The sequence below is a fragment of the Egretta garzetta genome, unplaced genomic scaffold, assembly GCF_000687185.1.
Source record: "Egretta garzetta isolate BGI_Z169 unplaced genomic scaffold, ASM68718v1 scaffold297, whole genome shotgun sequence".
Taxonomy (NCBI): domain Eukaryota; kingdom Metazoa; phylum Chordata; class Aves; order Pelecaniformes; family Ardeidae; genus Egretta; species Egretta garzetta.
In genome coordinates this window covers 5,993,297-6,014,550 of record NW_009260410.1, presented here as the reverse complement: position 1 = coordinate 6,014,550, position 21,254 = coordinate 5,993,297, and the positions used below count along the sequence as shown (strand labels likewise).

The 21,254-nt window shown below is 38.8% G+C and overlaps 1 protein-coding gene across 1 annotated transcript in view; it reads left to right on the top strand.

Moving 5' to 3' along the window:
• Positions 1 to 21,254, top strand: part of GULP1 (GULP PTB domain containing engulfment adaptor 1) — a 109,065-nt gene that overhangs the window by 4,036 nt on the left and 83,775 nt on the right. Inside the window, exon 2 of the mRNA XM_035899085.1 lies at positions 20,802 to 20,892. Coding sequence (XP_035754978.1) covers positions 20,865 to 20,892 — 28 coding nt within the window. The 5' untranslated portion in view covers positions 20,802 to 20,864. The remainder of the gene's footprint in view (positions 1 to 20,801; positions 20,893 to 21,254) is intronic.

Genomic DNA, 21,254 nt, shown 5'->3' with positions numbered 1-21,254 from the left:
CGGCGCACCCAGCGCTGTTTGCTTGCCTTTATTCGTTTAATAAATTGTTAATTTTGACTGAAACCCTATCTGGGACTCGGTCATTTATCACACCTACAAACAGGATGCACTTTCGAATCAAGAAAATCAACATACAACACCAAAAAGAAAATCCCAATCAGGCAAGCTCCTTGCAATTAAGACTAGATTTCACTGCTTTCCCGTGAGGAGGTGGCTGGGGCCGATGCCGCCCTGGTGCCCAGCCAGCCCCCCCTCCCCCTGTGAGGAGGCGGCTGGGGGGGGTGGTGCAAGGTAAGAACTATATACATTAACCTCTCTGCCCTTCTTAGGCTTGTGGTTATAAAAGTGTATGTCATCATGCGGCCCCAGCACTGTTCCATATTAACACGAATTAGATGGACATATATAACAGTAGGGGACATAACAAGTTTTGGTGTACCAGTAAAAATCTGTGTGCTTGGTATTGTTGACTGTGATAGGCTTAGTTAAAGCTCAGTTCTGTCCTTCGCTATTTCTGCCAAGCTGCCACCGTGCCTCCTGTCTGTCTGCTACTGGATCTCTGCTTCCCCGTCCAAAGAGACTGGTTTTGTCACTGCTTTTTCTTGTGTTCCCTTTATTGCCTGTGGTACTGGCAAGGAGCCAGCTGAGGCTGCAGCCAAATGATTCAAACTGTAGAATTGCTTTCAGGTCTGTTTCAAGGTACTTCCTTAACCTTCTTACAATCACCTACATTACAGGCATCCTGGGAAAGTCGCTCCTTTTTAGAGGGCCATTAAACTTTTGAAAGTTTGCAGGTGGTGAAGATTCTGCCACATGTCTAATTAAATTCTTCTTTATGGGCAATTATCCCTTTTTTAACCTGCTCCTAGGTTGCATTATTTTTATTTTTAGTTCAGCATTCAGCATTAGCGTCTCTGAAAGTCAAGCAGTTACATAATTTTAAAACATTTTTATCTCAAACTTTTTGCAGTATTGTTAAAATAAATGGGTGCATTGCAGTGCCTTTTGGCATAATGTGTAAGGTCAAACTCTAATTACCATTCAGTTTAAGGTATCTTTGAGACATAATTCTAGCTGCTTTATCCCTGTTAATTTAAATAACCAGAAGAACTGAGGATTTGCCTATAGAAGAAGGGGGTTCGTCTGTATCGGGATCTGTTCTGTCACTCAGAAGTGTCAGCAACCAAGGAAACTACTTGATGCTGTTGAAGTTCTTGGGTGCTGTGCTGCATCAGTGCCCCGGTCTTAATGATTTGCTGTAATCTAACAGCATAGCCTGCTTGACTTTATCCATGACACAAGGAGTGAAGTGGCGTCCCAGCCAATCACTCTCCACCGTGACAGGGGGAGATAGGTGTGTCTTAAGTGGTTTCCAGAAGTGCTGTCAACAGGCTGAATACATGTAATCTGTGTTTAAAAAAGCAAACAAACAAAAACTTAATGGATTTTCTTCTTGAATTTGTCATTCTCTTGAGTCACCCTGCCCCCTGCAACTCACAAATATTGCTTGAACTGTGTTTGGAAGAAATCCCCGTGTCTGTAGTTTGCCCATTTGCTATCTAAATGCTTACTTGGATTAATGATGTTCTGCTGTTGAAATTTCGCCTCAAAACTACTTGTTTCTTTTCTTTATGTTGTGGTTTAACCCAGCAGGCAGCTGAACACCAACCACACAGCTGCTCATTCACCCTCCCACCCCCTCAGTGGGATGGCAGAGAGAATCAGAAAAAAAGAAAGGAAAACCCGTGGGTTGAGATAAAGACAGTTTAATAAAACAGCAGAGGAAAAGAACAATAATAATAGAATATGCAGAATACACAAAAGAAGCAATGCACAATGCAATTGCTTAATACCCATTGACAGATACCCGTCCCATCCCCAAGCAGCAATTGCTGCCCCCCAGCCAACTCGCCCCAGTTTCTATACTGAGCATGACGTCATACGGTCTGGAATAGCCCTTTGGCCAGTTGGGGTCAGCTGTCCTGGCTATGCCCCCTCCCAGCTTCTTGTGTACCTGGCAGAGCAGGGGAAGCTAAAAAAGTCCTTGACTGTGTGTAAGCACTGCTTAGCAAACCCAGCAGGCAGCTGAACACCAACCACACAGCTGCTCATTCACCCTCCCACCCCCTCAGTGGGATGGCAGAGAGAATCAGAAAAAAAGAAAGGAAAACCCGTGGGTTGAGATAAAGACAGTTTAATAAAACAGCAGAGGAAAAGAACAATAATAATAGAATATGCAGAATACACAAAAGAAGCAATGCACAATGCAATTGCTTAATACCCATTGACAGATACCCGTCCCATCCCCAAGCAGCAATTGCTGCCCCCCAGCCAACTCGCCCCAGTTTCTATACTGAGCATGACGTCATACGGTCTGGAATAGCCCTTTGGCCAGTTGGGGTCAGCTGTCCTGGCTATGCCCCCTCCCAGCTTCTTGTGTACCTGGCAGAGCAGGGGAAGCTAAAAAAGTCCTTGACTGTGTGTAAGCACTGCTTAGCAACAACTAAACCATCAGGGTGTTATCAACACTTTTTTCCATACTAAATCCAAAACCCAGTGCCATGCCAGGAAGAAAATTAACTCTGTCCTAGATGAAACCAGGGCACTTTACTTACCTACAAAACATATGACATCTGGCCTTATTAGCGATACACAATGGCTATCACATTCTGCATTTATATACTTTTTCATAATGAGTAAACAGATGAATCAAAGTATCACAGGTCAACTCAAATGGTTTTGTGAGACAACTCCATAGTATGTTTTATTCTTTGTAGTTACACAGCACTCTATCTAACTTTCAATCCTGTTTTTAAATGCAAGTCTTCCCATACTTCTGAGTCATGGTAAAGCATTACATTAAAAATTAGTCAATCCATCCTTGGTAAGCAGCTCAGTGGCTTTGCACAGCAGATACTTATTTATTAGGTAATATATTTTTTTTTTAATCTGACACCTGTTGTATGACATGCAAAATTGAAAAAGACTTCATTTTAAATGTCCAAATGCAATCTGTTGCCACTTCTTACATTAGTTTATAAATTACTTTATTTTTAGAATTCTTCTCCCTAAAGTTAACATTCCTAACGAGTATGAAGGATTTTGTGTTTTATGTCCTCCTGGAGTGAGAAGATGAACTGCAGTATTTTTTTGAGTGCTCTTGAGACAGGGAAAGAATCACATTTCATATCTCAATGGCTATGGATTTAGCATGAAAGCCTGTAATATTATTGTTAAGAATCAAGGTACTGTATTGTAATTCATGCTGTATTTTATTTTCTCATTGTTTATATATTTGGTTTTATATTTATAAATCATTGCCTGTAATTCAGTTCCAGAACGGGAAAATTTACAGATTTGTTTATCATTTTAATCTAACTTACGAGGCTGTTTGTTTCTGGCCTTTTACAGGCAAATGTACCATAAATAAATTAAAAAAGGTTAATAATAACATCAATATAAAAGCAGTAAAGAGTCTTTCCCCCCCTGTTTGCATTACCTCCTTTTTGTAATAAGTTGCTGCTTCCTTTTTACCCTCACCTTTAACTGTGTTGTACCACAGAAGGGGGAAGACTGGAGCTACCCAAAGTGTATTCAAGGTCCTAGGTGTATTAGAAGTGATGTTTCCACAGTTCTGTAACCTTATTTCCTGATTTAATTAACTTTTTTGGTAATTGGGACACTTTCGCTTGCTCCTGGAATTAGAAGTACAATGACCAACGAGGCTTACACATTGTTATGTATGTCCATCTGATTCGTGTTAATATGGAACAGTGCTGGGGCCGCATGATGACATACACTTGTATAACCACAAGCCTAAGAAGAGCAGAGAGGTTAATGTATATGGTTCTTACCTTGCACCACCCCCGCCAGCCGCCTCCTCACGGGGGGAGGGGGGGCTGGCCGTGTCCCCTGCCGGGCGCCTCAGCACAACCGGTTAACCCGATTCTGTTACTGACCAAAACAAGAAGAGTTTAAGACCCGCCTATTGCTGGGGGATATATAAACCAGAAACAAGAACTGTATGGGGTGCGTCTTGGTAGAGCAGCGCTGTTTGCTTGCCCTTTACTCGTTTAATAAATTGTTAATTTTGGTTGAAACCCTATCTGGGACTCGGTCATTTATCACACACATTGAAAACCAAATTTGGCAAAGATGTGTTGCTTCACCTAAACATTGTCTAGGCTGTAAATGACAGCCTCCTTCATAATATTTTGAGGAGCTTTATGTAAGTCTCTACTTTGACAGCTCAAAACCTTGATATGTGATTTAGCCGTTAATAAAAACTTACCTAATTGGCTCACTAGACATATGTGCTATCTAAAACATCTCTTTTTTTCATTTTTAAGTGACTATGGAATTTGAGGTGGAGATGAAAAACTCAAAAAAAGCAGATTTCTGAATAAATGTAATTGAATCTTATTAGATTTAAAGCAAAATCTACTTTATCAGACAGGAACACGTAAATTTTGGTCTACTAAAAAAAAATCAAATTAAAGAAAATCAGACCTGGATAGCCGAATAGGTCACGTTTCAATGATGCAGAATAACAGAAAATAAAGGCCTGCCGTATTACTCTTTTTAACGCTAGGGCATTTTTTTTGAAAAGTCATTAAAGTCCTTCTATGAAGTTTGTAGCACCTAAAATAAAAGCATTTTTAAAGAAACTTCAAAAAAATCAGAAACATGAAGTTTAATTTACTATATTTTAAATTCATTTTTTAGCTTCTGCTGATCTGGGGTCTGTGGTTGTGTGGTGTTAAGGAGGGATTCTCTCACAGGTCCCCTTCTACATGCTGCCTTCATCCCTTCCTCCTCCAGAACGTTTTATTTTCTTGGATTAATTTAATCCTTTTTGCAGACTTACTGCCCCAAAAGTAACTCCTCAGGCATGTCCATTATCGTGTATTTACTCTGAGGAACTGGGACATTAATATGTAAAAGTCTTAAAAAGCCATATATGCCTGCCTGCCCCTCTGCCTTTGGCAGTAGTCATGTTGGCAGCTCAGGGGTGAGGGGGCAGCCCAAAGGGGGGAGGCAGCCCAAAGGGGTGAGTGCTGTGTTACGATGCTCTATGAAGAGTACTCTCACACCTTTGAGTAAATGACACAGCTTGGTGCTTTGCCATTTTTTTTCTCACTAAGGCACTGTATATTTTGTGAATTGTCATTCATGCAATGTTTCAACAGATTCCTGAACAACAGCATTCATTTAAAACTGCCAGGCTTAAGACTCTTGGTTTATTCCTCCCCTCCGCTGAGTTGTTCAAATTTAAAACTTGCATCTAGATGTTCTTCTACACCTCTGTTTGTTCTACTTCGTGAGCGTCCTCTCAAAACGCAAAGCATGTTTCCATGTGTTTGCCTCCCAGCACCCAATCATGTGCATTTTTTTTATATATGCTTTTACATACGGTCTATCCTTTATTGCTAAATGGTGGGAGAAGTGTGTTCTCCCGAATATCAGTCTCTGTATCTTTGCTCTCCTGGCTATAAAATGTAACTCTGACCTATGAAGTTGGCAGCCTCTTATTATGTGATCAAAGAAGGTGTCAAATACTATGATAATGGCAGCTATATGGATATTTAAGAAGAACAGCTAGCCAAGCCAGGTGATTTCCTAGTAACTCAATTGCCATTGAGTTTGGGCAAGCGATTTACTGCAGTTTAGTGAATTTTGTTGATCAGCTAAGCCAGGTTAATTGTGCAGATGCTGGCTTCATGACACGTACAGGATAAACGACAGTATTTTAACCTTGAGTGAAAGTGGTATTTCAGCTCAGTTGCGTGACTTAAAAGAAGGCAAATTTAAAGGCAAGCTTATATTTCTTGTATTTTTTTGGTTTGGGGAATTGTGGGTGGTTGGTGCTCCTAAAAATACCCCAGACTGATAACATGATAAAGCTGACTTTGTACTTGGAAATACCACAAAATTATATTGTTATACAGCTTGAACTGTACTGAAATCTGGCATAGAACTTAGTGGTGGATACCACAGAGCATTTGAGCTCTGTTCTTGGTCTTTACAGTGATACTTTGTGCTCAGATTTTGATGCTACTGGTTAGGTGTCTTTTCAGGAGCAGAAATGCAGCTTATTAACCCTTGCTGAGGAGGAAGATGCACAGTTCTCTGATAGCTAGAAGTCTGTTGCATAAAGCTAGTTCTCAAAATTAACTTTTTTGACAGGGGGAAGATAGCAATGTCTGCTAGCAACTTTCCATTTAGCACTGGTGAAATTCTATACAATCTGGTTACTGACTTTTCGAGTCTAGAAAAAATATCAATTTGAAACTGGTACAATACAGATAAGTAAAAATAAGTATCAAAGGTATTTCTTTGTATGGGTAAGAAAAAGTAATTTCGAGTTGGAGATGAAAAGTGCTGATCTAATGCAGTGAACTATCAATTTAAATAATTTTGATCAACATAGTGTAATGGAGTAGTCACAAAACCGGCAAATCAATAGATGTAAATGTCACAAGTGAGGCTGTTCATCACCCTGAGCAAAGCAAAGGTTTGGTTTCATGTGAATGAATCTATTCAGTACTGGAGATTACGGACACAGTGGCAGAATGCAGATGTGTAAATTAACTCTCTTTAATGTGAGTTGTGGGGTAGAGTTGGAGGTGATATGTAGAGGAGAATTGATGGCAAAAATGCTTATCTGATGCAGACGACCCTAGGGAAGACATATGGGAAAGTTTTACTGGTTTTGTGTGCACTTGTTCCCTTTTGCTTTAACCAAAAAAAAGGGAAAAGAAAACCGTGAAAAGCAAATACCATCCTTTTGATGGGAAGTAATGTAACAGTGCAGACCTGTTTTTGTACCAGGCATTTAGGCCAGTCCTGCAAGATCTTAAGACTGCAAACATTTTAAATAATACAGTGGCAAAGTAATTGAAGACAAGATCTCCCCTTAGTGTTATAAAACAGCAGTAAAAAGACAAATAACCCAAAGTCACTATCCTAAATACAAATTGCAACAAATAGCTGAAGAAAATAGTATGGTAAATGTATCATTATTTCCTAAATCAGATAGCTGAGCAGAATTCAAGGTGTGGTGGTGAATTGCTTCCCCTTTTATTCCAGGCAGTTGGATATAAATTACTTAAATGAAAAGTAAGAGTGTCATTTGGCAAACAACTTGCTCAAGTGAACTATCCTATATTCATCAGAGCTACAGCAAGTGAGATGCCAACAATGTCAAAAGGATTCATTAAGCTTGGGTGGCCAGCTAGGACCATTTGAAAGGCAGAATACCTACTGCTGTGAAGGATCCCAAAAGCACAGGGGGAAGAGTGAGCTCACTGGAGGGCTTCACTAGAATCCAGGGTGAGTGCCACGAATATGTACAAATTCAGTAACTCGCAGTATTACGATGGGCGCAGCAATCCTTACCTTGGTGGGCTGGGGGAACAGGTGGGGGGGTCATCCGTCCCCTTTTGTGGATCCTAGCTGTGGTATTGGTCATAACATGAGGAATGGGACCATAAAATTTGTGCAAGTTGACACCCTGCCCTGTTTGTAGTTCCACTTTTCCCTTTCTGCTTTGAAACCTCCACTTTGCTATCAGTTAATGAAACAGTAGTGAGTTCTTCTGTTTGCAAAGTTATGTTCTGGTTCTGTAGTCATGTTTATGCTCCCTATAAATTGAAGAGGAACTATCTAAGCTTGCTGTAAAAATTTGTCGAGAAAATACCTTCATTTTAGCGTGCTGAATAACTGCTAGAAAATATTTTCAGTTTAGAGAAATCCTTAAACAGTGAAACTCAGAAGTCCTGGGTTTTACTGCAGCTGTCAAATTCTTTCAGTGACATTGGGAGGCCATGTATTGTGTCTCTGTCTTAATCTATGCATCTACAAGGTGGGATGGTGATAATCTCATAGGAGTACTCGTAAACTTTACCTAATGTCAATGGGTGCTTCTATGTCCTTTGTTGAAAGATTTCATAAATGCTAAGTAGCATTATGGGAGAGGAAGCAGTTTCCCCAGTATTAAAAAGCAACTACCTTCCTTTGTTATACCAGTTTTAGCTCCAGCGATACTTTGGCTTAAAAAAAGAAATAATCATTTGGCTTATTAGTTCTAACTTACTTATTTTTTTTTCCCCTGGGGAAGGGGGGTGGCTTATGAAACTCTCCAGAGAATTTGAAGGAAGTTCAGGGGTTGGTTCATTTGTTTTAGTTTAAGGTTGCTTTCAAATCACATTTTTCCTTCTGGCTCCTTATTAAGTCCTGCTGTTTGGTTATGTGTATGTATTGTAAATTAAGACTGCGAAATAAATTTTGTTTCCCATTGGCTTGAGTCCAACACCATTTGAAAAGTTAATACCTATGAACTGGTGTAGACTCTAGTTTGGGTGTTAAAGCCATTCAGGCTTCAGTGGCAGCATGTTGAGGTTTTACTGCTTGAAAAGAATTCTCATACTGGCAGTTTCAGTAATATTCTCCTTTTGAAGGAACTACAAAGTGTGAAGAATATTTTAATTTGGCTCCAATAGTAGTTATGCTCCCATCTTGTTGCTTCTGATTTTAATGGAGTTTTAAAACATCGGTGGTATTAATAGCTCTTGTGCTTTCCTTAAGATGTCAGAGTCCGGTTATAATAAAGGATAATTTCTGTGAGGCTAAACACACAAAGCTAAACCTTTTTTGAAAAATATCACTGGGTTGTGACCAGCAAGGTATACTTTTGAAAATCCAGTTAGCAGACACACACATTCTTGGATGAAATAGAAAAGTGATTGATTTTGCACGGTCATTTGTGCAGTAGAATTCCCAAAAGATTTAAATATAGGTAGTTCAAGAAACAAATTAGAGCTTGCATGCTCACAGTCATAAGAAGGAGCGTAGAGGTTTGGCCAAGTGATTGGGAACTTCTGTCCACAAATACCCTGTGGTACTTCATGTCTCCATTACTCACAGCGTACAACAATATTTCCTCCTCGTTTCCTTTCCAGCTTATCAGGGCATGTATGTAATTTCACATGCATTTTCTCTCCTAGCTGAAATAATGATACAAAGTTTTCAAGGTAACTGCTAATTCATCATTTTGATTTTCATCTCTATTTCCCCCAACCATGAAAGAACTAATTTTTCTTTCTTTATATATAGAAATTTGTGTTGTGGCTTACATCGATATTGTTGAGATACTGATTTCTTTCTTTGAGAAGTGCAGCTTTTTTCAAGAGTGGCCTGGATGCTGCTGGTCTGCAACAGCTACTTAATTTTTTTTTGGTTTTAAAGGCAGTGTCAAAGATGTTTGTAAGAATTCAGTAACAACCCTTTTTGTCCGTATGCCATCAGTGAGCTAGTTTAATGTACACCTCTATGCATGTCCATATATATTCATGCAATTTCCAAAGAATGAGCTTTGCTTGAGTCTTCTTGCATAAGTTTTCCTTTATAACAGAATGGGTTTGGGAAAAGTGCAGAAAACTGTAGCTAAAGATGTGGTGTTTTTCTGAGCAGGATTTTTATAGCACTGGGCTGTAATGACTATTCTCTATTACAGACATCCTCATATGTTGCAGCATTTCTCAATTATTACCTTTGCGCTCAATTTTTTCTTTTTACAGAAGTTTAAAACTGCAGTAGAGCAAGACTGTCTAAGATCTTAATTTCACACAAGCTTGTTATTTTTCAGTACTCCTAGCTATTTCTTTTGAAATTAATTTCTGTGAAATACATAAGTACTGGTACAGATGCTCAGCTCTCTTTCTTGTATAGTTGATTCTTTGATCGTATAGCAACATTAAAGTGTTTTGGGAAAAGCAATGTTCAACAAATGTGTGTGAAGTTGTGCTTGTGTATGAATCCAAAACATCAAGTAATTTAATTTTGATTAGTGACTACCAGTATTAGTTGTATGTCATTGTCCTGGAAATAACTTGAGTAATCTGAATAGTTATGCATGATCCATAAAATTGGCAAGACCAATGTATGTTGTTGGGGGAAGGAGGAGGAGAGAGTAGCATGTAGTTTGGTGTAACGGTTGGATATAGGGTGCAGATTTATGTTGGTGGTTCTGATTTTGTTTCACCAGCTGACTCCTAGGCTTGGTTTTTGAAAGTGGCACTTATGTCAAGTGCAGTAGAGAGTCATTTCACATTCTGTGGTTTTTCTGCGATTTCTTCTCTTGAAATAGAGTGCCTGGTGATAACTATCTGGGAGAAGATTCACTATGGCTGCGTGTTACAAGTATCTCCCGAAAGAGTAAATGCACTCTGGTGGAGTTTTGTTCTTCATACAGGAGAACAGCCCCTGAGAGCTGTGCTTTCCAAGGAAGTCAGCGCTGGACATTGAGATGCTTGGTGCAGACTGGTAGGGACAGATGTTAAAGATGTGCAAGTGCAATTAACTTACAGTCTTCACCTGCACAAATACATTTGATAATCTGGTTTAAATGGGGTCATATTTGATACGCTGTGAATCCATATGCTGAGTTCTTGAAACCTTGGTAGCAAAGCTTAATTTTCTGAAAGGACTGAGGTGCTGTGAAACTGCGAATCTAGTCACTGTACTCAAAGCTATAGACCAGAGTTGGTAGCTCAAATCTATATAGAAAGAAAGGGAAAATAAATACCTGGCATAGGTGTTTAAGCCATTCAGTAGGAAAGTTTCAGCAAGGGCTCATTTCTAGTTTTTAAACACTGTTCTTTGGAAGTTTGGGGTTTTTTTCTTCCCCTCGCCAGTTTTCAAGAGAAAAGCCTAAAAATTACTTTCTTTGAAAACATGGCAGGTGTTGGTACCTACTTTTCACTTCCGAGCTCTCCTTTGACTTCCAGTAGTTCTGCTGTGGGATCAGTCACTGAATCTGATGTTAGCAGTTGTCTGAATTTTCTTTTTATACTTAGGAGCTTGACCTGTATTTATTTCTTGCCTCTGGTTCTGAGGGTTTAGCACAGAACGGTGCCTACCTGGGGAGTTGCTATGTGTAGTGATTTAAGGATCATTGTCAAAGTATCACATGCTTGTAGAGAGCAGAGGAAGACGCTCTTTCATCCCCAAATACTGGAGATGCCTCACTGAGGGTTTTTCTGTGGACAGTTGAACAAACCATGAATGTGATGTTAGACTTGCAGCATGTTTCAACTACATGGAAGTTAATTGGAGCAGGGAACCGGGGTTGTGTCTTCCCAGTCCCAAATAGCCAGTACCATTCTGTGTGTGATGCCATGAATGTTTGAGTCTAAACTTGTTGATCTATCATGCTTTTAAGAATTTACACATTCTCCTTAGTCCCAACTGTGCTAAAAGATACAGAACACTCCTACATAGGAAAATGAAAGAAATTTGCCTTTCTAGCTTGAAAACTCTATTATATAATAGTCTATCTTAGTAATTTCCACTAACTTACTCTAGGCTGGATCACTTACCAAAATCTCAAAATAAGATTTCTAATAACCACAATAGTGTGCCAAACCTGAATGTTTCTCCTTAATACACATTATAATGAAGTACTTGAACACATACCTGATCTACCAGACAGAGATGAGGAGATTAATTTGTCATAAATACTATTTTATCTGTTTAATATCTGTGCTTTTAACTTCATATTATGTACTTGTTGAAGTGTTGGGATTATTCAGAATGTATTCAGAAGGGCTAAAGAAGACAAGCTAAAGGAATGTGATGCGATAAAGCCTAAAAAATACTATAATCTAGTTTTAAAGATACTTTGAGATTGAGTTGGTAGAAGTGATGATCTTAAAGGTCTTTTCCAACCTAAATGATGCTGTGATTCTAAGTGACAAAATAGATATTGCCAACTTTCCTCAATTTTGAAAACTGTCTCAATCACTTACTAAAGCCCGTCTTGTCTGTATAAATACAACTTAATGCTGTCCTTGAGGCTAACCAATTAAAGCAAAGATTCTGAATGTATTAACATTAATGAGAAATCTGTTGACTTTAATAGTAAGGGATTGTGTTCAGTATCATGGATTATAAAAGTCTTTGTGAAGTGAATGACACTTTTCAAACTTCTGTTAAATGAATGATACTTTTGTATGTCATTGTTTCAGAAGTCTGTAATACGTTAATAAGTCGGTTATGAGAAATACAGTTGTTAGAAATTTGCATGGCAGTGATTTTTTTCAGCATGACCTTTAGCACTGAGAGGGAAGTGATCATAGGAATTAGACTGTAAAAGACAAGAAAGCAAGTGCAGATACACTCTGCGTAGGAGTCTGTATGCCTGGAATTTACACAGGTTTCTTGTTCTCCTTTGAGGGAGAGTTGTGGAACAAGGGTCCCCAGATTAATTAGGGTGTAAAGGTACAGACTTGAAGTCCTGCAGATATGGACTTGAAGTCCTGCAGATAAATAGGTTTAAATAATGATAACATCATCTCCTCCCCACCACCAACATGATTATAACTTTTTAGCATGTACTTTTCATTTCTGTAAGATGACCATCTATGTTCATTTTGTATTGAACTTGTACGTTACAAAAAGACCCCAAAACCCCCAAAAGCTTTTACAATTAAAAAATCCCACAACTATGACTTCAAAGAGTTACAAAACCATTTGTAGTGTCATAGTTCCACGCTCTTGGGGAAAGGGTGATAATTTCTTTAATTTTGTGTTTATAATAAAATGGAGGAGGCCTGTTGAGCTCCTGGAGAGAGGACTGCAGCAGAGAAAACACCAAGGGTGTGCTGTTCAGTCTGTACAGGAGCAAAGATAATGCGGTGGGGGTGTGTGGGTGTGCATGGGGAGATGCAGGCACATTCCTCCTCACTCTTCTCTTGCTGGTTGTTCCCTGGTCTCTGCACAGAAATTTTCTGGTTGCCTCTGTCTAAACAGACATCTGGGTTTTTCACTTCCTCTTAATCATCTTTTGAACATCAGTAATCAGCTTTTGAACTTCAATTAAGCTTAATGCACATTGAGGGAAGCACGTAGAGTGCTCTTATGGGACCTGTTGAGCACATGTGCACAATGGTATGTCTAATACACTCTTCAAGTTTGGCCAAATATACTTTGGCAGAGTAGTAAAATGGTACCTTTTGTTAAGCTGTTGTACTACAGTACAATGGATCTACTAAATAAGATGAGCTTTTAATTGTAAATGGAACTAAACTTACTTATTTCTAAAATGGTTATGCTTTATTTGGAGATTGCCTTTAGAATACCTAATGAGTCTTTCTGTCTCTGCCTTTTCTGTCAGTGGCACTTTTTAAAATGTCATTTGAAAATGCAATGAATACAAGAAATAGAACCTTAAAAAATTCAGAAGGTTAACAAGAATTTGCTATTGTTTGGAAACCTGAAGATTTCAAATCCTTGTCTCCCGCCCCCCTGAAAATACAATGGGGGGTTTGAATTGGCAGTAATTAAATCAATAGCTTATCTAGATTGTGTATGGAACAATCAGCGCTTTCAGAGGAGAAAGGATGATTCCGATGTAGGAGTAACCATATTCAGTGTCAGGACATATCTTTCCTTTTAATGGTGTATCTCCATTCAAGCAAGGACTGTGTCTAAAGTTTTGCAGAGTTACCTATGCTGTGAATCAAAAAGCTCGAGTCCAGTATCCCTTCTTCCAGAACTATTTTAAGAGCTGTTCTATATTCGCCTGTTCATAGTGCACCCCATTGCTGAATCCCACTCTGTTGCTGTTAAAAACCAAAACACTAACAAAGCTCCCCAGGCTCAATATCAGCTGTCTGAAAGTGGTAGGGCAGGCAGAAATCTTAGGTTCCATATAGATGATCAAATGGCTAATGGGGTGTCAAATACAGACCCTGTTGTCCGCAAGTGAGCAAGATGTTTGCCATCTGTCTTTTGGATGCAGACGAAAGTGCTTGAGTTCTTTGAGAGAGAACATGTATAAAGCCTTTCTGCTGGCTCTAAGCATCTGACATTTGTAAGTTCTTGTACATCAAAGAAAAAAAAATTAGGCTGACGTGACTGAAATCCTTCACCATGTTTCACTAGACATTAGTGCTTGTGGATTTGAGGAAAAAGGAAGCTCCTCTTGTTATATCTGTTATATCTGTTACGATTATTTGATCATAATGAACATAATAAGAGTATCAGTTTTCCTTGCAAAATGCAAAGTATAACAAGTTTGGGAAGAAGGGAATATTCATGTTTTTAAAATTACTCCTTTTGTTTGTACAGTATAAACTTTAGTTTGTTCTGTGAGTAATGTAATCCACTAATACATATCAGCGTAATCGGTAGGCATAGTACAAAATGATTGTTGACAAATAAATATGCTGAAAAATGCAATATTTTTAAAGTAATTATATTTTCTAATATTTTAATAGCCAGATCTAGAGAACTGGTTTTTTGTGAAACAAGTGAATTGTGTGTTTCTAGCTTTTCTTATGATTGTGCCATTAGCAGCTTGTCTGAGGGTTTATTGTTGCTTGCAGGAGTTTTAAACTTATTTTCTTCAGAGTTCTACTTTAATTGTGGAATTTATTCCAATTATATTTCTAGATGTTGATATTTCTTGTTGCTGTAAAACAAAAGTTAGTGGTAACATTGCCTAAGGAGCTGGTTTTGCTGTCAGATGTCTCAGTGATACCCCCTTGTCACCTGTTTCTTATCTGAATCTTCTTTTTCCTATTGAAAGGAGCAGGTTATTTTTAGGAAATGGGAGAGTAAAAAGCCACTTACCCAAACTTTTTTGGAAAGTGGTATGAAATGCATGAGTTCCATATAGATTTTCTGGTTCCTGGCCTCTGTTTGATGATATTTACAGCAAAACGCTACTCTCTGCTTGTCCTCAGTGTTTCTGCGAATAATCCTCCAGCTTTGGCAAATCTACCATATGAGAAATGCTTTACCTGTGGTCTGAAAGACTTCTTGCTGGGGGTGGGAAGAACACTTGTCACTAGTGGTACTAGGCTTATGGTTGTCTGAGAGAGATAAATGTGTGATAGGACATGTGTGATTCTTCTGCACCTTCCAGCGGATTTCAGGAGCATGGGGAGAACAGGGGCTGTGTTCTCTCTCAGACCAGAGGAACATTTTTAGCCCGCAGATGAGGGTGTTCCTGCCCATCCCTTTCTACAGAGGGAGAGTGAGTATACTGGAAGGTGAGCTGTGGTTTAGGGCTGTGGTTTCCAGCTGTTTTTGTATTTGCCCGACCACTTCTGCTTTCCCTTTACTCGCACTCAGTGTGCCCTGGTGATGCCTCTGGTCACTTCAATCTCCTGCATCCCTGGCTGCAGGCTCTAGCGCCAGCACGGCAGGCTGGCAGCCCACCAGAGCTGTCTGAGCTCTGCCGCAGCAGGAACATCATCATCTCAACAGCCAGGTGTACTTTGGTATTGGGGACAGGAGAGCATTAGAAGACTCAATTCTTGATCAGTTTCCCCCCCCCTAGTTTGCACATGCAAAAAATGACAAGAATTAAGCTTGGCCTTTTGCAGATTTGCCTCCAGACAGAAAGTATGCCTAGAGCTTGGTTCTGGCTAATGAATGTTTTTGAAAATGCTGAGATTAATAAAACTTTTAAAGTAAAGCTCTCTAGTAACTGAATGCTCTCCTTTAAACTCCATTTGTGCTTCTGTGCAATAATAAAACTCAAGCACAGGCTAAGAACTTCACTAGAGAGAATGTTGTTCAATTTGGTGAAGCCCGTAGAGCTGTGCTGTTTTTAAGGAAAAGATACTATTCCTGCAAGCTTTTGTAGTGCTAGATTTCATTTAAATGTTGTTGTTGCTTATAGTCCTATAGACTATTCTATTATCACATATAAACCTAAAGGACACAAATTATTTCATAACCATGAATGGAACTGCTTGCTTCCCAAACATTAAGAAAGGCTGCATGTGGCTGCAGATTCAGGGTCTGCACTGAATTTTGTTCATTGATGTGTCAACATCTTTTTCTTATGGTTTCACTCTTTCAGAGGAGAAAGAGTTTTGGCAAGTCAGTGTTTCAGTTACTGGTCATACAAAGGGAAGGGCAGTACATCATGATATGATGATGTTTAGTTGGTTTTATGTATCACTTCATGTAGTCTTCTACTATTAAATTTTTTCCTTCATTATGTCACATGTCATATCAGAACAATATTTTCATCGTGTTTTGCTCTAACTCAGAAAGAGAATTTTAAAGCTGCTGCCATATTCCAAAGCGTCTCATCTTACCTTCAGAAGTAACTTTATAAGCCTATGTTTCATTGCAAGTCAATGAATCACACATTCCTGTGTGCTGCAGCCCTTGTGAAAACAGGGTTTAAGACATTTTGTGCTTCATTCTTTAAGAAATGTTATTCAGTGTGCTTGAAAGGCTGAGGTCTGAGAGGGGAAAAAGTCTGAATCTTCAGGTCTTCTGAAGTAAATTTGGCTTTCTATGGAAACTGTGTGTGTTTGAGAGGGAAGGGAGATGTTTACTGGTTGGTTTTTCGGGGGTTTTTTTTGGTTTTTTAAAGGGTGTTGATGGGTACGTGTTGGGGGTTTTAGGGAGGTTTTGTTGGAGGAATTATTTGGGAAATGAAGAAGACACATGCAAAAAAGAAAAAGGTTCAGCCTAGGTAATTGTTATAGCCCGTGCCATTCGAAGGGACTGGCTGGGGAGGGAACCCCAAATAAACCCTGAGGAATGCCCGATTTCTAAGAGGAAATAAGAGCCAAATGAGACCAGTTACACTGGTGGTTTGTTTCATCCCCTTCCTAAGTATCCCCTCTCTTGGCTTGTCTAACATGGATCTAAATTTAGAAAACATATCAAAACACAACATTTCTGAAGGACCCACAGGCATTTAAAGATGTCTGTGTGGAAGTTTCGGTGGTGTTTGAGCAGCCGGTTGTTTGTGCTGGAAGCTGGAAGGCTGCCACTCCGCTTCCTTTGTTCGGCTTCCTTTGCTACATAAGGCATAGAAGACAGCGACCAACATTACTGCTAGTGTTAAAAAGTAATTACAGAGTGGACAATTTTCAGCTTCAAATCTTGTCCCCCTTGCACTCGCCTGTCCGAATGCCAGCAAGCACCGCTGCCACCAAATCCACGAGTTTCCTTGCACCCCCTGCCATTTTGCAGTTTCCTCCTCACTGCGAGAAGCACCTCACCATGAAAAGTAAGGGCTTAATGGCAGTGAAGACAAAGGGTGAAGGAGATGAAGGTTTTTGCTTTCTGCTGTTTGAAGTTTGGTTATGGCAGCTTAAATACTCAACTTCCCATGCCGTATGCCCGTGCCGCTGTTTAGACCGACAATGTTGCGTGTGTACCCTGCCCAGGATGTTTGGCTGTTACTTACATTTTTATTATTGGTAGCTTAATAAAATTGTTTTCTAAGCTTCTTCTCTCTCTTTTCTTTCTGTCTCTTTTTTTCTCTGCCCCCAAAGAAATAACCTGATATAACCCAAAATTTCCCTAGTTTATTATACCTGTGAGAACTTTTCATATTTTGTCAGTTAACTATTCTGTGAAATCACATGCAGCTTTGTATCTCCTACTAGGGTTTGGTTTCTGGACAAAGCTGAAGAAAACTCCTAGCAGTAAGGTGGAGAAACATTCTTTACATAGGTGTGTCTTCCTAAGTGATTAGTAATGAAATGGTTTGGGCCGCGTTCCTCTTCCCTAATGTCTCTGATTGTTACAACTGCTTTACCTTGTCTAAACAAGTGGTTTCACAGGAAGGACTCCCCCCTTCTGCACTGGGCTCCCAGCACAATAACGGGATTTTTTGACTTACCTTCCTTTTGACTTCATCACAAGCTTTTAACAGGCTGTTTTGCAACTCACTTTCTTCGAGCGGCTATGTGTGTTGAGCATTGTCAGAAACAACAACATATTCCACCAGAAAACTTGTCTAGCATCCGTGATCAGAGAACGGCTTGCTTGCACCTAATAGTTTTGTTTGTTTGAATATTGTAAGCGGAGATATCACAGATGCATCTAGCCATAACTTTGCTCTTCTTCTGATCAAAAATTTACCAGCGCTGCTTATGACAGTCTGATATCACCCTCTTGCCCCAAACCCAACTGAGGAATTTGAAATTAGCCTTGTGGTGTTTGTTTGGGTTTTTGCATTTTAATAGCAAAATTTTACGGGGCATTTAACCATCTGCTTTGTCTGTGTCTGAGAGGTTGATGAAGTTGTTCATATTAGAGTTTGAGGGAATTTTAAAAGCAGTTACATGTAGCTAATTGTGTTTCTTTCCCTGTTTAATAGCATTTTTTGTGATAAGTGGAAGTACACTGATTAAGTGTTTTAGTACTAGTTGTTGCCTAAGCCATTTCCATATTTTCTTCTATCAATGTTTTGCTGGAATTGAAACTGCAAACACAGTTTTGGCAAAATAATGTCCATTTTTAAGTAAGTAGTCAATAAATTTTGGCTTTTAGTAGTATAGGTTATGAGGAAAAAACATTACATTTCCCAATCTTTGGAAAAATGCAACAGTTAAGAACTTCATTGCATCTTAGCATATTTATTGGGAACTATATGGAACCTTGTAATAGCTAATGCTTACATCAAGTATGAACAGTTATGCTCTGTTTTAAACAAAATACTTGAATGGCGATGTCTAGAAACGTGGCCAGCCAACAGCCTCGCCATGTGCGTGCATAGCCTCTGTTTAGGAGGTCCTCTACTCAGTAAGCCATCTCAGATATGTTACTTAGTAGTCTCTTGGATGAGGACAGGAATACACAAAAAAAAAAAAAAAAAAAAAAATGTTCCAAAAAAGGAGATGCTGTGATCCCATCATGGAAGAGAACTGAAGTGATTGGTCTAGTGCTGTGCAAGACAACTGCTGGAGGTATATAAAAGGGCAAGCATACACTTTTTTTACTCAAAACTGCTTTCTTCGTTGACTGTAGTGGTTCATGAACAAGGTGAACATCCTGAACAGAGTTGTACCATTGCTTACGTATCCTTAGCATATATAATAGGCTGCCTGTGTTCCCTGTGAAAGTAAACCTCTAAGCTAAACATGCTTGTCAGTTGCTTGAAAAGCTGAAATTCTAATGTTCTTCGCTGCTTGGTACTTCATTGAAACTGAGTTGATTGTCACCATTTACGCTATTGTAAGTCCTACTCTGCCTTCTTTGCGAAGAGAACACTTGCGTGTGGGCAGCCTGCGGTGAAACTCCCTCATGGGTAAGCTATTACTTAATGGAATTACCCCAGTAACGCCATTGCCCATTCCACCAATGCTGCTGAAATCATTCCTAGGACTTCAGAGCCCTTATGGGAGTTTGCTGGTTTCACTGACCTCTCTGTATCCGTAGCTTTCTGGGTAGCACTGTTGATAGTGAAGGCAGCCAGTGGGAATGGCTGGGGGTGTATGGAGGGCTTCTGCAGTTTTGCTGTTAAGAACTACTGTGCAGTGTACCAAATGCGTTGTTTCTTGACTTTGTATCAAAATAACTCAATGGAAATCATGTTCCACTACCTTTGCTTATTTCATTATATCCTCCCTTCATACTCAGTAAAATCTGTGAAACAAAAATTATCTGGTGCATGTACTTTAAAGAGCAAAGGCTGGTTGGTTGCATGTCTAGGGTACTACATAGCAGTTTAGGTAAAGGGGGATTATTCCTTCATTCTTGCAGGATCGTGTGGAAAAGTAGTCTGACCACAGCAGTGTTTATTTGCAAATAAAATGGAGGTGGCTTTTAGCTGTAATTGCCCGTATGTTCTAATCTGAAAAATATCAATTGTCTACATGGAAATTGGGATATAATCGCTTAATTGGTATTGAACTTAGTTATTTGAAAAAGAGAGGAAAGCACTACAAAAAGTGTTCGTGAGCTGCATAAAGTATCTTAAATGAATTTGAATTGAACTTGAAATACTGGCTTAACTTTTATCTTTATTCAAAGCAAAGGTAATGTTCTAACTCATTTCAAAGACATGATACGAAGTGCTTTGATTTTCTTTTTTTCTTTGTTCTCTCCCAGCTTTCTGTTGTTTTGGTTGGTTTTTTTGTTTTTTTTTTTCCCCTCTTTTGACTGGACTTTTATGAGAGCAGAGAAGGAAGAAGGGTACTGGTGCAGCTTTTGGCTGGAAGATCTGAACAGAATGGAAAGATATGGTGCGAATATCTTCACATATGTTTGAAAAAGAAAAATTGGTGTATTACAAAATGGGATGGCTTTGAACAGCATTGGATGTGTTGTATTTTGTTTTTTTGTTTGTTTTTTTGGCTGCAAAATTTTGGTAAAGAATAAAATTGTAAAGTAATATTGTGAATCAAAAATTAAGGTAAGAATTTAAGACTGTATCAATGTTTTTAAGTGAAGAAAATACAGAAATTACTGTATAATCTGATGTAATCGGAGTAAAGAGATAGTTGAACTGATAGACGGCAGTTTTTTCAGTGTTGAATCCCTGGGTGAAGAGGAGTCTTTATGTTCTGATTTTTAAATTTTTTTTTTCAATGTCAAGCCCACATGAAGATGAAAGCATAGCTTGAAATAATCTGACAGCCCAAATGACACAAAACAGGACAGTGCAAATGTGAACTGAATGTTTTTATAGAGTCTTGTAGTCAGCATTCATTTTAAATTTTTCCAACCTATTTGTGTGTGGTATTTGTCTTCATGTATACATATAATACCATCTGCTCTATGTCTCTGTGAAATTTCAGTGAGAAGAGCTTCACAGAAAGCTTTAAAATCTCTTTTCTGTATTAAGTACCACTGGGCATTCAAACATAAATCTCAGTTCTGCAATGTCTTCCTCAGCAAAGCACGTCCCCTTCTATTTCTATGAATTATTTACAATTCTTAAAAAATCATTTCCATTGTCTTTAATATGAAGATAATGAGCTACCTTCAAATACAATAATGGACTTTTCTGTTTTCTTATATGTATTGTTCTGCAGGTTAAAGTGGGGGGGAAAAAAACCTAAACCCAGAAACATCGTTGACTGGATAGACTTTTCAACATGAATCGTGCTTTTAGCAGGAAGAAAGGTGAGTAATTTAGCTTATGTTCCATGGGAAACATAAATATCCTGTATAAATTCTTTAGAATAGCAAATATATAAGGAAGTACTTATAAATAATTGTACCTAATTAACTAGGTAAAAATGACCAGCCTTCTGTAAGATGTACAGAGCAAAGTTGATAGTTATAGAGCCTTCTGGAGCCTCATAAGGCTTATGTTGAATTTCATAACATTTTCTTTATTGAGGGGTGTGTGTGTCTGTATATAAAATACACACTTTTTTTTTTTGACCCCTGCACACACCAAAGGATGTACTGGAGGGTTTCAGAACTTCTAAAGAGTTAGTGACTTCTGTATTTATTGTATATATTCATTGGGTGCTTATTCC